We start from the raw sequence: 15554 nt of genomic DNA, 5'->3' as shown, positions 1-15554 counted from the left end.
AAATTTGTAAATCTCCAAATGTCAATTGTGAAACTTTCAAAACAAGCCGTCCCACACAAGATACCTTTGAGTCGGACAGATGGTGCATTTACACAACTCTAAATATTAGATGAAAGCAGTTCATTACAAAAGCTAACTAAAGATTTTCTTTATTGCAAACAATTTAAAAACATGCATTACATAATTATTCTGTGATCTTCACACGCCTCCCAGCAGCAGTTGTAGCCTTGGGTTTGTCATTCTTGACCGAGGCTTTTTCCTTGGCAGCTTTGGTTACTTTTGCTTTAGGTTCCTTTGCAGCTTTGGGTTCCTTTGCCTCAACTTCCTCTGCAGCATCAGGTTCCTTTGCCTCAACTTCGTTTGCAGCTTTAGGTTCCTTCGCAGCTTTGGGTGCTTTTGCTTTAGGTTCCTTCGCAGCTTTGGGTGCTTTCGCTTTGGGTTCCTTTGCCTCAACTTCCGTTGTCTTAGGCTTCTTGGCTCTCGGTTCCTTTCCTTTAGGTTCCACATCATCCAACATCTCCTCTGAAGCCTCCATGTTTACATCCCCCCTCTTAGCCTTGGGCCTCTTTGCTGGGGCCACCTTTGAAGCTGCAGCATCGTTGGCTTTCTTCATCTTCTTGACAGTCTTGAGACAAGATGAAAGTTAAGCGTTTCTATGCCAACTGAACAAACAATGCTTAATATAAACCAACATACCTCAGTATTTTCGCTCTTTTTCTTTGAGTCCTTTTTCTTCCCAGTACCTTCAACATACGATTTGAATAGGTAAATGTAGTACCTTAAAGTTGGATGGGCAAGCGGTCTGGCAGATGATACACGGTGCTTACCGGCCTCCTTGTCTGCACCGTTGGCCTTTTTGGGCCCGGCCTTTGTGGCCTTTGGCTTTTCCTCAGTGGGATCAGTGTTTTCGCTTTTCTCCTTTGGATCTGTGGGTTTTTTGGGTGCAAGCTGGACACACACAAAAAAAAGGACGTTACTTCAAAGCAAGGTTAAGTTGTCAATTCAGTGGACCGAATTAGCCTACAACCCAATAGCCTACCCGAAATCTCCCCTGTGCGCCAGTAGCAGCAGCGGTGGAGTTGGCAGGTCGAACCAATGTGCCATTCTCGAGTCCTTTGATCAAGGCCTTACGCACCATGTACTTCAGCCTCACCAACTCCATAGTGGGATATTTCGCCTTGATGCTGTTTCGTATTGCCTGCGACGATACCCCTTTCCGCGAATCCAACTCTTTCACAGCATTCTTTACCATGACCACGGCCGGGGGATGAGCTGGAACTTTACTCGTCGACACAGAACCCACCGCATCTAGATGAACGAAACGACGTTATTGCACAATCACACATCTAGATCATTAAACTACACTTGTTAACGTGTTGCATTGGGATACAAACCTGATTCGGCTGTCTCAGAGTCATCATGGCTCTCCGAACCAACAGGTGAGGTAGGCACAATCTTTTCCGCCGCGGGCTTTTTGGGAGGCATTCTAAGCAAAACGGATTAGGAAACCCAACGTTGAATGGATGTTAAAAAAATCGCCCAAACTATTTTTTATGTTTGACTACAAAACCAGCCAGCGTTCCCGCTTTATGCTGTCGCTTCCACTGAAAACGACGTCGACCCACCAGCTGCGTCCAATTACGTTACATTTCTGCGCACATTCTGCGCAGTTTTCTCACCCAGCCTGCATGTATACTCTCTACCGGTAAGGAGACGTGCGTCCTCTCAGGGATGCGCTCATGAAATACATGTTAGCCAATAGGTTAGAGCGGCTCAGGGGTTCGGTCTCTGAAAAGTTGCTATAGGCCAGTTAATGTACTACCGTATTTGTTCAGTTCTTTCTACAATCCTTTGTGAGGCTGCAGATGCACAAATGGTGAGAGAGTGCAATCATCAGGCGTCTGGAGGCAATGCAACTGTTGAGAAGCATAGCTGGTCAATTATTTATTGTCTTCTTTATCCGTGAGTAGACCTCATATGTTGCATTCATACTCTGTGTTAGGCCTTTAACATGTATGATTATTATGTTTATTTGATACAGTTACTAAAATACTTTTGTATTCCATATTACTCATACACATAATCATGCTTTTATTGACCTTTCCCTTGGTCAATACATTGTTTTCCATCCACAGATTCCTTTCATAATGTCAAAATCCAAGGTAATTATATTGGTTCAATAGTCATCTGATGTGTTTACGATAACCCTCAACAGCGTTTCATCTATAATGCAGAACTAGACACATCCACTTTGACATGTGTTAAAAGGTTGATTCTATTTTGTATTGCCATCTATGACTGCTGTCTCATTCTGATATTGTGCACGTGACAGCACACTTCCAACTTCAGGGGCTGTTTGAACTAACCATAATCTTTCCAATGTCAGCCCTTCCTCAGTCTGTATTGACGGCGAGTGCTTCATCGATCGGAGAGGAAGAGTCTGTTACACTTCATTGTTCGGCAAAGGCAGGGGACCCTCCTAAGAAATGTTATATTTACTGGTTTAATGGAGTGAAAGACCAAAACATTATAGACCTCAAATGCCAGGCGACATATACAGGCTCTGACCTCCTTTCACGTAGCGGGGCTCTCGCTGAGGTGAAGGTTCGGTGTTTTTACACCGACGATCGGTGGATTAAGGATGCGCCTGCTCCGCACAGCGACATCGTGTCTATCACTGTAAGAAGAGGTGAGTGACTACCATACACATTTGATGCTCTGTTATCATACAGTGAGGCTTTGCATGTTTGTATATGTATGTATGTATATATATATATATGTGTATGTGTATATATTATTATTCTATCATATTTATATATTATTATTCTAGGATATACTTCAGTATGTTTGCTTTATTACTGATTGGATTCAGTTCCCGTACTGTACTTGCCGACAATAAGCAGGTAGCAGGTCCTCATTTTACGCTAGTTTTTCTTGTTGTGCTGTGCAATTGACACTAGCCTCAGATGAAACTATTGAACTATTCATCTCCCAGTTGTTACTGGCAGTCCTACGCCAGCCACTCCTACGCCAGCCACTCCTACGCCAGCCAGCCCTACATCAGCCACTCCTACGCCAGCCAGTCCTACATCAGCCAGCCCTACATCAGCCAGCCCTACATCAGCCAGCCCTACATCAGCCACTCCTACGCCAGCCAGTCCTACATCAGCCAGCCCTACATCAGCCAGCCCTACATCAGCCAGCCCTACATCAGCCACTCCTACGCCAGCCAGTCCTACATCAGCCAGCCCTACATCAGCCAGTCCTACATCAGCCAGCCCTACATCAGCCAGTCCTACATCAGCCAGCCCTACATCAGCCAGTCCTACATCAGCCAGCCCTACATCAGCCAGCACTACGTCAGCCTGTACTACCACTGCGGCCACAACCGTGGTGAATCCCAACTCAGGTGACAAAACACATTCAGTCTGTTCACGGTCGATTCATTTGTTGTATTCACTTTTACTTTTTACACATATATGTGTTTAGATATATGTATATATATGACGCAGTCCTACGTCAACCAGTCCTACCACTGCTGCCACAACCATGGTGAATCCCACCTCCGGTGCCCCAAATACCCCTCCTGGTGTGCCCATTTCTGGTCCAAGCTCTGCCCCTGGTCCTCCTATAAACCCAAGGTCCAATGAAGAAGGAACAGGTGGTCATAGCAACCCATACGCTCAAGAGTGTAAAGATGTGTACCTTGTGTGTTCATTTTCCTTTGTGGTGTTACCTTGAGGACTGAGTGAGTCTTATTATCAATTGCACAACCATTTTTAATTCCATGATATAACATCATTTGTGAAACTAAGGTGTGAGATAATGATTGAATGATTGAATGGTAGAGAATGGTTAATTAATGTACCCTTACTGTTAAGGATTTGCACTCATCAACAGTTTAATCAATGCTTGATTTTATACTTGACAAAGCTGATGGTTTTGTTCATTTTGCTAACCCATATTACACTCTAAATATGTGATAATTTCCTTAAATCATATGAAGGAAATTATCATTGTCTCATTACAGGAAGCCTACTTTTAAAGGCTGCAATCATACTAATAGTATGTTGTGGAGGGATTGTGTTTCTGACCGTTTTGCTGTTGCAAACTTGGAGGAGGAGAAAAGGTGAGTTTAAAGTGGTATGAATATAGAAAGAACGCTAGGATAAAAATGGATGTGTATAATTGAAAATACCCCTATAGTTAAGTTTGTTCCAGAAACACAATGTAGCTATTGCAATGTGTGTATGCATCTTTGTTGAACGTTTCTTATGGGATTGTTTTGTAGAAAACTCAATGGAAATGAAGAGTCTCAATACCAGATCGGTAAGTAAAACACAATAATAAAATTAAAGTAAACCTCTTTGCAATATGAATTCAATTATTGAAGACTCTTATGCAACCTAATTGAAAAGCCTATCTCACTCTACTGTTCATATTCATACATAGTTGAAAGTGGTTAATCGCTCCGGCAGCTGCATCAAAAAGGATGATGTAAGTAAATCAGCTATGGTCTGTTTTCCATCCTAATGAGTTTAAAGTCGGACTAACTTCAATGTTTTGGTTGGATTTGTGCTTCTGAAGGTTTACCACGTGTACAGCACTATCTCAGAGGAGCCCAGCGCACCCAATCAGACGTTGGTGTATGACCTTCTGCAGGCCAATTGACCTCATGTTCCTGCAGTTCCATGCCACTGGGACAACAAACCTTGTTTCGCCTGGTTCGTTCTTTAGTGCCCTGCTTCAAAACAATGTGAATGCCACATTATAGAAATGTATGGCAATGACTTTGCAACTAGGAAGATGTATGTATCCCACGTGCATATTAACAAAGGCCTACAAACCAAAAACAATGGTTGAATGGTGAAAAAAATGTCTTTGTGTTTATTCAGTTCTTTTTTGTGTCAACATGATAAATATGGCTTCTTTATTATGGCCAATATTACATTCTTATGAATTGTATTTAGTTGACATGCATATTTAGCTTGAATTATATGTCTTTACATTTACAGAGAGGGAACGCAAAGAAAAATAACATTACTTTGTTTTAGCAGCAATCTGTGGAATATTTTCAATATCGAGTGTTGCCATATGTATTTTGAATTTTGTTATATTTACCAAAGGTATAATGGGGAATCTGCCTGCATTCATGCATCAAATACTTTTCATCACAATAAACCAGAGAAGCCTGTATGGACATTTAAGTTTCTCCTTCCAAACTCAACCTCTTTGCTTGTGGCCGTTGTCTACGTTTAGTCAGACAAAAGCAAGATGTCTGCTATGAATCGCAATCAGTTTTCATTTACGTATCTAAGCTGCGGCAAACCCTTCCTCTTTTTTCTCCCTAACTCCATAAATATAAATTAATCTCTTGTTGACAAAGAATCAGAGTTCTTCGGTAAGGCGCTGTGAACGAATCCCATTTGGATGGTCCATATTCTATATATGTGTTACAAGCTTGGTCTGTGAATGAGATGTGGTCTGCTTAGTTGGGGCTGCTGGGGTCCACTCCTGGGTCCCAGAAGAGCTGGCGAGGCTTTAGTCACCTGCTGATGAGCGAGGTCAGCAGGGGGAACAGGGCTGTGGTCAGAGTGCTAGAGAGGCCTGTCGCCGATCCGCACTCCATGGCGTTTAATAGTGGTTAATTAATGTACCCTTACTGTAAAGGGATTCAACTCATCACCAGTTTATTCAATGCCTGATTTTGTACTTGACAAAGCTGATGTTTTTTTTTTTTAATTTTCCTAACCTAGATGACACTCTAGATTTGTGATAATTCCCTTAAATCATATGAAGAGAAACCAACAAAATTTCCCTTCTGTCTCATTGCAGGAAGCCTATTGTTTAAGTATGCAATCCTACTAATAAGTATTTTGTGGAGTGATTGTGTTTCTGATCATTCTGCTGTCCGCTGTTTTGAAAGGAGGCACTTGGAGAAAGAGTGAGTTTAAAGTGGTATAAATATAGAAAGAACGCTAAGATAAAATGTATGTGTATAATTAATAATACCCCTATAGTAAAGTTTGTTCCAGAAACACGACGTAGCTATTGCAATGTGTGTATGCATCTTTGTTGAATGTTTCTTATGGGATTGTTTTGTCGAAAACACAATGGAAATGCGGAGTCTCAAGACTGGATCGGTACGTAAAACACAAAAATGCCATAAAGCAAACCTCTTTGGATGATGTAGTCAATTATTGAAGACTCTTAATCAGGATTGAAAAGCCCATCTCACTCTACTGTTCACATAATTTAGTTAAAAGTGGTTAATCGCTCTGGAAGCTGCATAAAAAAAAATAAGCCATGGTCCTTTTTCCATCCTAATGAGTTTAAAGTCAGACTAACTTCAATGTTTTGGTTGGATTTGTGCTTCTGAAGGTCTACCTTGTGTACAGCATTGTCTCAGCAGAGCCCAGCTCACCCAACCAGACATTGGTATCTGACCTTCTGCAGGCCAATTGACCTCATGCTCCTGGATGCCCTTCTTTAATTTTCCTATGAGAGGTGGGTTGTGGGGGGGGGGGGGTAAGGTGGGCGGATGGGGTGATTGTGTCTCTGACCACTATGATTGTACTTTTGTGAATCCTCCTCATAAAGAAAAAATATATATAAAAATCACCAAAATCACTGGGATAACAAACCCTGTTTTGCCTAGTTCGTGTTTTAGTGCCCTGCTTCAAAACAATGTGAATGCCACATTCTAGAAATGTATGGCAATGACTTTGCGAAGATGTATGTATCACACATGCATATGAACAAAGGCTTACAAACCAAAAACAATGGTTGAATGGTGAAAAATATGTCTGTGTTTATTCAGTTCTTTTTTGTGTCAACATGATAAATATGGCTTCATTATGGCCAATGTAACATTCTTAGAAATTGTATTTAGTTGACATGCATATTTAGCTTGAATTATATGTCTTTACATTTACAAAGAGGGAACGTGAAGAAAAATAACATTACTTTGTTTTAGCAGCAATCTGTGGAATATTTTCAAGAATTTAGCTATCGAGTGTTGCCATATGTATTTTGATATATTTACCAAAGGTATAATGGGGAATCTGCCTGCATTCATACATCAAATACTTTTAATCACAATAAATCAGAGAAGCATGTATGGACATTTAAGTTTTTCCTGGTTTCAACCTGTTTGCTTGTGGCCGTTGTCTACGTTCATTCAGGCAAAAGCAAGATATCTGCTATGAACCACAATGAATTTTCATTTACGTATCTAAGCTGCGGCAAACCATTCCTCTTTTTTCTCCCTAACTCCATAAATATAAATTAATGTTGTGGTGACAAAGAATCAGAGTTCTTCTTCTCAGTGAAATTCCCTTTGGTAAGGCGCTGTGAATGAATCCCATTTGGATGGTCCATATTCTATATATGTGTTACAAGCTTGGTCTGTGAATGAGATGTGGTCTGCTTAGTTGGGGCTGCTGGGGTCCACTCCTGGGTCCCAGAAGAGCTGGCGAGGCTTTAGTCACCTGCTGATGAGCGAGGTCAGCAGGGGGAACAGGGCTGTGGTCAGAGTGCTAGAGAGGCCTGTCGCCGATCCGCACTCCATGGCGTTTTCCTATCGAACAACGGGAAACACACTGAATGTACTGGAGGTCATCTCTGCCATTTGCAATCTATTGCTTGATAGTCAAGCTTCAGCACATTGATTACAAATGATAAAATGGCTGTAACAGCTTAATGTGTCACACACACACACACACACACACAATAAGATTCAGTTTAAGTTTAATTTATCCCTGTTAAAAATGTCCTGTGGGGCAAATTAAATTCACACACACACACACACACACACACACACACACACACACACACACACACACACACACACACCTCTGGGTGAAAAGGATGACAAGATTCTGGCTTCTTCCTGTCCTTCTGAAACTTCAGTCTGTCACATTTCAGTGACTCATTGTGTACAAAGCAGTTAAGGCAAACCTGGTACATTGCCGTTCTCAGCCTTGGCTCTACATTATGATACATGCACAGATTCATCTCAGGACAAAGTTAAACGGAAGGTGGTTATTTACGTGCTGCCATAAAACCACATTCACACACGTTTTAATCGAGTCAAGGATATACATGATCTCTATAGGATCTATGGTGACTGGAGGTGCAGAGCTGCAGTCACACTTGTTCTCTACGACGACCATGAAGAGATTGCTGCTGGGAATCTGTTGTATTACAAATGATCTGCAAGACACAGGGACGGGAGGAAACGAAAAGGAGGGTGATCAAATGACTCGAGATTTGACTTGATTATTGGGATGGCATTATATTGAATCTTCTCTAAGAAGATGAAAATCAGCAGCAGTAAAGAAATGACACCTAAAATGTGCGTCTACAGGATTCGATAGCCAAAGCAGTGGCTTTATAAAGAATACACCAAGTGTGTTTTTATGCAGGCCTGTGGCTTTTGTTGTGGTGTGAGAAGCATTACCTAAAACAGCCGTCACAGTCTATGTTTCCGGTCGTCTCCTTAATGGTGCGCTCAGAGACGAAGGCTGGGTACTCTGTGTCGCATGGAACCATCTTGGTCTTACCCTGAGGCTTTTGGGCTGGACGTGGGACACACAGTTTATTCAGCATAACTGTTTGCATGTAACCACACACACACACACACACACACACACACACACACACACACACACACACACAGGGCCTTACCTTTCACTGACAGACCGACGTTCCACCAGCTGTAGAAGTTGAACTCCAGCAGAAAACTGAGAATTAACGGCACACGGTTTAATATCAGATAATCCATACATTGTTTTTGTATCGTGATTTAAGGAATTCTAGCAGTTTGGGTTGTGTTGGCTTACATGATGACCTCAGTCAAAATCCACTTTACAACCGAGAAGGGCTGAAATTGAATGAAAGAATCCTATTACGTACATATCTCTGAGATTTTTCTAGTTCTACTATTGTAGCAGCAAAGAGTCCAGAGAGGCTAACAACTTAATGTTCACAAACCTTATAGTTGCATCTTAACATGTGGCTTTTTATGCTTGTTATGTGTACACACACAGGCTATTTTATTGGCCGGATGAAGAACATACTCACATTTAATAAAGTGCGTGCACAGTCGCTGCTTCCTGCATAGTCTCTACAGTGTGCCTGGTAGTCATATAAGGTGATCCTTCAAACATGAAAGCAGAAGAAAGTCTCACTGTGAACTCTATATTTAGTACTGTGGTTTTTAGACATTTTATAGAATCAGTGATCACGTGACCTAACCTCTTGAATGAACCCATTTGGAGTAATTTGTTCATGACGGCACCTTCCACCTCTCCAAAAAACAGCCCTGTCTGAAAAAAAAAATGTTTTAATCAAAAACAATATTTTTTAAATCAAGGAAGACCCACGCATATCTACATGCATAGGCAGGAAGAGGAGGGCAATACCTGGGAGATTTCCTCCGTCACAAGGATGAAGCCGTTGTTGTCAATAAGGTAGCAGTTGATGTCCTGTGAGAAACGTCAAAGCGGAACCTAGTTAAAACCACAGCTATCTGTCAACCACCTTGTGTTAAAAGGAAACCATAAAAAGAGTAGACTGCAGACTCACCCCACTCTCACAGCTAATGCTGCACCTCCCGTCCAGAGCTGTACACTGTCAGAAACACAAAGTCAATGAATCCTATTTAAATGCCAGTAAAACCTGACAAATGTTGACCTCTATGCTTCACCTGTCTGCAGGCAGTCCAGAACTTCCTTTGAAAGTATTCCAGCTTCATTTGGATTCCCACAGCTACATTTGGATTCAAAAACACATACAAACACATTCAACTAAGACATATGTTGAATGTGATATTTTCAGTGTTGATTTAGGTTCTCCTTACCAGCAACAATAGGAGACTTCCGGTCGTCAAGAAGCTGAATTGCTGTACTGGCCAAGACCACACTCTTATTTTCCGACGCTGTTTGGATGATAAGAAAGACATCACAATTTTTGTCCAGTAGATGGCGCAATTTAGCTGTAAAATCCTAAACCTGTGCTCAAGTAACATCCCATGAGCAGCTGACAGATATTCAATTCTTTATTGATTATGCTACACGCAAGGCAGCTCTGAAAGCGACAAAACCGGCTCTATTTTATGATAATTTAGTGTTCCTAATGACAACTTGGCTCTTAAATATACCTGGCTATAACAATGGTGTTTAGTGCATGGCGGGCCAAGGGTAATTCAATTGACGATTGGTTCATAAATAAATAGAGGACATTTTCAACTGGTAAAGTCTAAGTGTGTGTGCCCCTCTTAAGGTCGAAATCAGGCCATTCTAGCAACCAGCTATCGTCGTGCGATGCTTGACTTTGAGGGGCGAACAAGTTTAGTTCTACCTGAGCTGAACGGAACAGAGTAGACGAAGGTTCCCGGGACCTGCTCTGAGGCCCTCTTGTACCACAGTGGGAAGTGGTCAGCGTTAAACACACCTTCCTTGTCCTCGGCTGTCAGGAAGTCTCTGAGAAGGGCACGGAGAGAGGGGAGCGGTGGACCAAAACGCGACACATTAAATCCACGAGGGCAACCTTGCGGCAGGTCCCCTAAATATCAAGAGACGGGTCGAGCGCCGCACTCACTGATTGGACAGCAGCTCAGGAACCACAAACAGGTTGGTTCTGGAAAGGCCGGTGCGTGTTCCTAAGTAGGCGATCTCCACGCCTTTGTCCGAGTTCCTGCGTGCCAAACATCGTTATCAGCGAAAATAGAGGCCTTTGCGTATACATGAGAGAACTTGAATTTAGTGACGCAAGAAATTGTTGTGTGTTCGATTGTGTAACCTGTGCTTACTCAGATTTATTGAGGGCGAGCCCGGTCCAGTAGGCCTCCAGAGGAGCAGTGATCACAGCGTCGAACAACACCTCCTGGATCAGCTCCCGGTCGCCTGCAGTAGGAAAACACACTCTTTAGCAAGGAACCCACAGGGAAGGCCTCTGAGATCACTGACGTTGACACTGGATATAATCTCGGATCAAGCAGTCCTACTTTGACATGGCAGAACTCCTGGGGGGAGAAGCTACCGAGTAACAGTTTACTAGGGCTGGCTGAGATCGGGTTCACCGATTACGTGCTTACAGATTTCTGACCCCGGCAACATGATTAGTAGAGACAAAGACAACCGGAAAGAAAGCGAAACGCCCCGTTGGACCTCGTCTGCCACCAGTCTTCAGATATCAATCTTAAGCCTTTTAACCGAGACTACACTGAACGTAACACACCAAGGACGCTTACATAACGAATGTCGTCACCAGCCTATCCACACCACCGGTCTGGATCCGGTAACCTACATTTCAGGTGGGACTGCCGGCCGGTCAGGAAGAGCCTGATGGCCTGGATCTGGGTGAGGGGCCGGTGTTCCAGGTGCTCGTCTGTGTTGCAGTAGGTCCTGTCATCCAAACACAACAACAGTGTTAGCTCCATGCTGAGGGCCCCGAGACCCAGACTGGGCCGTAACCCATATAACGCATGAAGGCCCCAGAATGTCAGCCCTGGATTACCATTCATCTGCCAACGCAACATCTGGCTGTTCCAGATCATGGAGCCCTGAAGAACATACGGGAATCAGTTATGCTCCAGCGCTGCCACGGTCTGAACCAACCACACAGTCGTATAGAGCTTCACATAGACACACACTTAAATCAAATGGGTTTGGACCGGGACTCAAACCCCTCTGATGAACATGGCTGATGTTGATCATGGCTGATGTTGATGTTCAGCAGTATTGCCGAATGCGAGCGGCTTACCGGCTTCGACGGACACGTTGCCCCTGAAGAAGTACTTCCCGTGGCCTCGGGAAAGCGCCACCCCGACGCTTTAGGCACAAGAAGCAGAGGGGAAGGCATTTGAGTCTCCTGAACGTACGCCACTAAACTCGAGGAGAATGGACACATTAAACGCATTGCCACTCGCCGGAGGGCCATTCGGGACTGTGTTGTGTGTGTTTTTTTTTTATTGCACCTGAATGGAGTTCCTTTAATGTCGGTGTAGTAATAGTCATTGTGCATCTTGAGGACACGCTTCTGGAAGAACAAGAGAGAGCAGAGTGAATGAGACAGACGGGCCGGGGGGGGGGGGGGGGGGGGGGGGGGGTGGATGGGAGGCAAAACATCTTCATCAGCACTCTCACCCCTTTATCCACGGTCCTCTTCACCTCCATGGAAAAAGTCCCTGTCCTTCTGTTCACCATTGCGTTCCGTAGCTTTTGGAGAAGACACACACGCACACACGCGCACGCACACACAAACGCAAGCACAAGCAAACGTGAACACACATGCACGCACACATGCAGCCTCATACACCCCCCCCCCCCACACACACACACACATGCACACACATGGACACACATGCACGCACACAAAAAAAGTGAAAAAGTGATTGATTCGCTGGTCTCTGTGTGGTAACAGTTAAGACTGTGATAATGGCTACATCCTATTCTCTCTCAGTCATGAAACAAGGTGAGATAAGGGGACACATCTCCATCATTGAATGTTTATCATTTTCTCCCAACACCATATTCTTCTTACATACATAACATCTATAACTATAAATATATATGGAAGAATAATAACCAATAAACAGGGGATGTCCTGGGACAAGGTGAGTGTGTACGTGAAGGGTGGGGTACATACGATGTCGTCCTTGTCTTCCCATTCCACCTCGGAGAGGTCCACGCTGCTGTAGTTGGGCTTCCTCCTCTTCTTGCCTTGCTGGTACTGCACAGACGAGACCACACATGGTGGTCATACCTCACTCATAACACTCCTTTACAAGGAGACAACTGTGGTACCGCAATGTCAATTTGAACTTTTTGGAAGTTTGGTGAAAACCTGCTATGTGTTACATTAACAATTATTAACTATGAATTCGGATGTGCTTGTTTTTTATTTTATTTGTTTTTTTTTATTCATAATCAAGGTTTGAGGTGAATACAATCAAGTGAATACAATTAAATCCTCAGTAAAAAAAAAATGTAATTATAATTTTATGTCCAACTGTACTGTGAGAATACAAATAACACAATGGTATCGATAACATCTATCGATGGGTTTTACATGTTGTGTTACTTCAACCATGGTTTCAAATAACAAAATCAACAACGACCACAAATCACAGCACAAGTCGAAGGCAGAAAAGAAGAGACACCTCACGAAAAATTAACACAGGACCAATGCACACACACAGAGAGAGAGAGAGAGAGAGAGAGAGAGAGAGACAGAGAGAGAGAGACAGAGACAGAGACAGACACAGAGACAGACAGAGTCAGAGACAGAGAGAGAGAGAGAGTTGCATGGAGAGAGAGCGAGGGAGAAAGAAAGTAATAACACGAACACAGGAACACACAGGTTGACTAATAGCACAGCCATAGTGCCAGTGGAACTCAGGGTCCCAGAGTTAGTAGCTGTGGACTGCCAGGTTCATGGGGACAAATTACCTCTGGGAAATCTCAGGCCGGCCAGCCCTTATGAGTGGCCTCTATCCTGCATGCATACATCAAAGGAAAAGGTGGGGATTACAGACTACACCAGCCCAGGTTGAACTCCCGTTCTCCTGCTCCACGCCCACAAACACATACGCACACAGTACATGTGTCTCTAGGAGCCTGGCCATAGAGGTGCTCAGGTCATGTTCTCAGTAATGCATTTTGAATTGTTGTGTTTTTCCAAGTAAACAAAAATCAAAGGAAAAAGCCAAGTCAGTGGTTATAGCGGCTCGGCCGAGCCAAGCCGTTGTAAGGTGGATTGATAAAAAAAAAAAACGCCTTGGCTAAATGCTAGTTCTTCCGTGCCGGGGAGAGTGAGTTACCATTGGTCGGAGGTCAGGGTGCGTCAGGATGTAGCCGTTGTTAGTGACCGCAAACGCGTAGCCGTGGATCCCGAGCTGCAGAGACACACGGCAGACACACACATGAGAGAGGGAGAGAGGACGCTAATGTTAGAGGAACGTTTTCATTACAGATCAAGAGAGCTGCGAAAGAGAGAGCGAGCGAGAGAGAGAGAGACAGCAAGAGAGGGAGAGAGAGATAGAGACAGACAGAGAGAGATATATATAGAGAGAGACAGGGAGAGAGGGAGAGAGGGATGGAGACAGACAGACAGACAGACAGACAGACAGACAGACAGACAGACAGACAGACAGACAGACAGACAGACAGACAGCAAGAGATGGAGAGAGGACTCTCATGCACAGCACCACTGCGGTGGTTCTGTGGAGACCGGGGGTACCATATGCTTGGGGATGATCTTCATGAGCTCCTGCAGAGGGATGTCTGTTCCCGCCACTCCCAGCAGGATGCCCTGGTTCCTCTGCGCGGAGAGATGCACACGGCGGCCATTAGCCACACACAACACATACACCCCCCCGCCACTGTGGCGTGAGAGCTGCTGCTCTCTGCCCTCCGCTCACTCCTCCACATTCCCCCCCACCCCGACAATCTCACCGTCTCGTTCTTGGTGCTGAAGACGGGCATGGCCACGGTGGTCATCATGCTGGGGGCACGCTTGTCTTTCAGCTGTTAAAACACACAGCAGACCCCAAGAGGGATGAGTTGTGTGTATGTGTGTGTGTGTGTGTGTGTGTGTGTGTGTGTGTGTGTGTGTGTGTGTGTGTGTGTGTGTGTGTGTGTGTGTGGGGGGGGGGTGGCTCTTGGTAGTACTGCAGCCGTTCTCCTCAGATGTACACACAAAGACAAGAGAACTTTGTCCCTTACAGAATGGGTTGAGAACGTTTGAATGCTTTGCAGAGGCCATGCAGGCCTCAGACTATACATAGACGGAGGTTTTTCGCCCGCATGCGGTACATCTGAACATAATTATGATACATAACACGGGGTACGGGGGGGGGGGGGGGGGGGGGGTGTCCTGCTGGAAGAGCATCCCCGGTGAGAGCTTAGTGATGGCAGCGAGCGGACGGCTGCTCACTGGGATGAAGGCTGACATGATTAAGCACATGAGCCCTCTCAAAGTAGGTCTGCTATTCCCTCTGCTCAGTACGCTGCCGGCTGTGCGTGCATGCGTGTGTGTGTGTGTGTTTTATTCGTGTGTGAGTGTGTTCGTGTTAGTGTGTGTATGCTTGTGTGTGTGTGTGTGTGTGTGTGTGTGTGTGTGTGTGTGTGTGTGTGTGTGTGTGTGTGTGTGTGTGTGTGTGTGTGTGTGTGTGTGGCTGAGAGAGAGCGTGTTTGTGCCTCTGAACCGTGCAACCCGGCTGTGTTGTATCAGTTGCTTAACAACAAGGATCAGCGACATGCCGCTACATTGACAGCCCCACTCCCCAGTGTCTCCGCCCCGTGTCATCCCCGTCTCCGTCTCCTGCCCCCCTCCCCACCCACTCTGTCTCCATCACTTCCGCCTCAAACACAGAACCTGGAGAGAGGAGATGGGGGAACCAGGAAATATCCTGCATCACATACTTAACATCCCTCCGAGAAATGACCTTGTGCTCCGCCGTTCATTGGCCTCCCCTTTTACCTCCCCGCTTTCAAATCCTCTCTCTCTCTCCCTCTCTCTCTCTTCCCTGCTCTCCGTTCCAATGTCAG

At 44.6% G+C, this 15554-nt stretch overlaps 2 protein-coding genes and 1 long non-coding RNA gene across 3 annotated transcripts in view; 1 reads left to right on the top strand and 2 right to left on the bottom strand.

The window, feature by feature from the left end:
- Window positions 1–133: 133 nt before the first annotated feature.
- Window positions 134–1633, bottom strand: h1m (linker histone H1M). Its single transcript, XM_079748199.1, has 5 exons — window positions 1395–1633; window positions 1040–1308; window positions 828–948; window positions 697–743; window positions 134–625 (listed from the first exon to the last, which is right to left on the bottom strand). Exons 1-5 carry the CDS (start codon window positions 1483–1485, stop codon window positions 185–187), a joined length of 969 nt encoding a protein of 322 aa, XP_079604325.1. The 5' UTR covers window positions 1486–1633; the 3' UTR covers window positions 134–184.
- Window positions 1634–1772: 139 nt separating this feature from the next.
- LOC307083511 lies at window positions 1773–5195 on the top strand. The gene is made up of 8 exons (XR_013812283.1): window positions 1773–1962; window positions 2136–2162; window positions 2387–2689; window positions 2996–3409; window positions 4031–4129; window positions 4292–4329; window positions 4453–4497; window positions 4588–5195. It is a non-coding gene; the product is annotated as an uncharacterized lncRNA (long non-coding RNA).
- Window positions 5196–6929: 1734 nt separating this feature from the next.
- The window catches only part of LOC307083714 (voltage-dependent calcium channel subunit alpha-2/delta-3-like), a gene marked incomplete at its 5' end in the record, with an annotated part of 11650 nt that continues 3025 nt past the window's right edge, over window positions 6930–15554 (bottom strand). Inside the window, 24 exons of the mRNA XM_079747666.1 lie at window positions 6930–7579; window positions 7855–7939; window positions 8104–8214; window positions 8462–8579; window positions 8689–8744; window positions 8844–8884; window positions 9085–9160; window positions 9259–9329; window positions 9426–9488; window positions 9589–9633; window positions 9710–9771; window positions 9863–9940; window positions 10363–10484; window positions 10603–10698; window positions 10814–10907; window positions 11311–11408; window positions 11521–11566; window positions 11767–11834; window positions 11981–12042; window positions 12150–12221; window positions 12652–12735; window positions 13826–13900; window positions 14245–14325; window positions 14460–14531. Coding sequence (XP_079603792.1) covers window positions 7487–7579; window positions 7855–7939; window positions 8104–8214; window positions 8462–8579; window positions 8689–8744; window positions 8844–8884; window positions 9085–9160; window positions 9259–9329; window positions 9426–9488; window positions 9589–9633; window positions 9710–9771; window positions 9863–9940; window positions 10363–10484; window positions 10603–10698; window positions 10814–10907; window positions 11311–11408; window positions 11521–11566; window positions 11767–11834; window positions 11981–12042; window positions 12150–12221; window positions 12652–12735; window positions 13826–13900; window positions 14245–14325; window positions 14460–14531 — 1869 coding nt within the window. The 3' untranslated portion in view covers window positions 6930–7486. The remainder of the gene's footprint in view (window positions 7580–7854; window positions 7940–8103; window positions 8215–8461; window positions 8580–8688; window positions 8745–8843; window positions 8885–9084; window positions 9161–9258; window positions 9330–9425; window positions 9489–9588; window positions 9634–9709; window positions 9772–9862; window positions 9941–10362; window positions 10485–10602; window positions 10699–10813; window positions 10908–11310; window positions 11409–11520; window positions 11567–11766; window positions 11835–11980; window positions 12043–12149; window positions 12222–12651; window positions 12736–13825; window positions 13901–14244; window positions 14326–14459; window positions 14532–15554) is intronic.

Source organism: Pollachius pollachius (genome assembly GCF_949987615.1).
Source record: "Pollachius pollachius genome assembly, chromosome: 12".
Classification (NCBI taxonomy): domain Eukaryota; kingdom Metazoa; phylum Chordata; class Actinopteri; order Gadiformes; family Gadidae; genus Pollachius; species Pollachius pollachius.
The sequence above is the reverse complement of the archived record's forward strand: the minus strand, read 5'-3'. Positions and strand labels throughout refer to the sequence as shown.

Excerpts from the sequence above, each read along its gene's own strand:
- h1m (XM_079748199.1), bottom strand. The coding sequence starts at position 1,485 with ATGCCTCCCAAAAAGCCCGCGGCGGAAAAGATTGTGCCTACCTCACCT. Across the intron at positions 744-827 it reads CGGTGCAGACAAGGAGGCCG|GTACTGGGAAGAAAAAGGAC; the intron begins GTAAGCACCGTG and ends CGTATGTTGAAG. Across the intron at positions 626-696 it reads AAAAGAGCGAAAATACTGAG|ACTGTCAAGAAGATGAAGAA; the intron begins GTATGTTGGTTT and ends TCTTGTCTCAAG.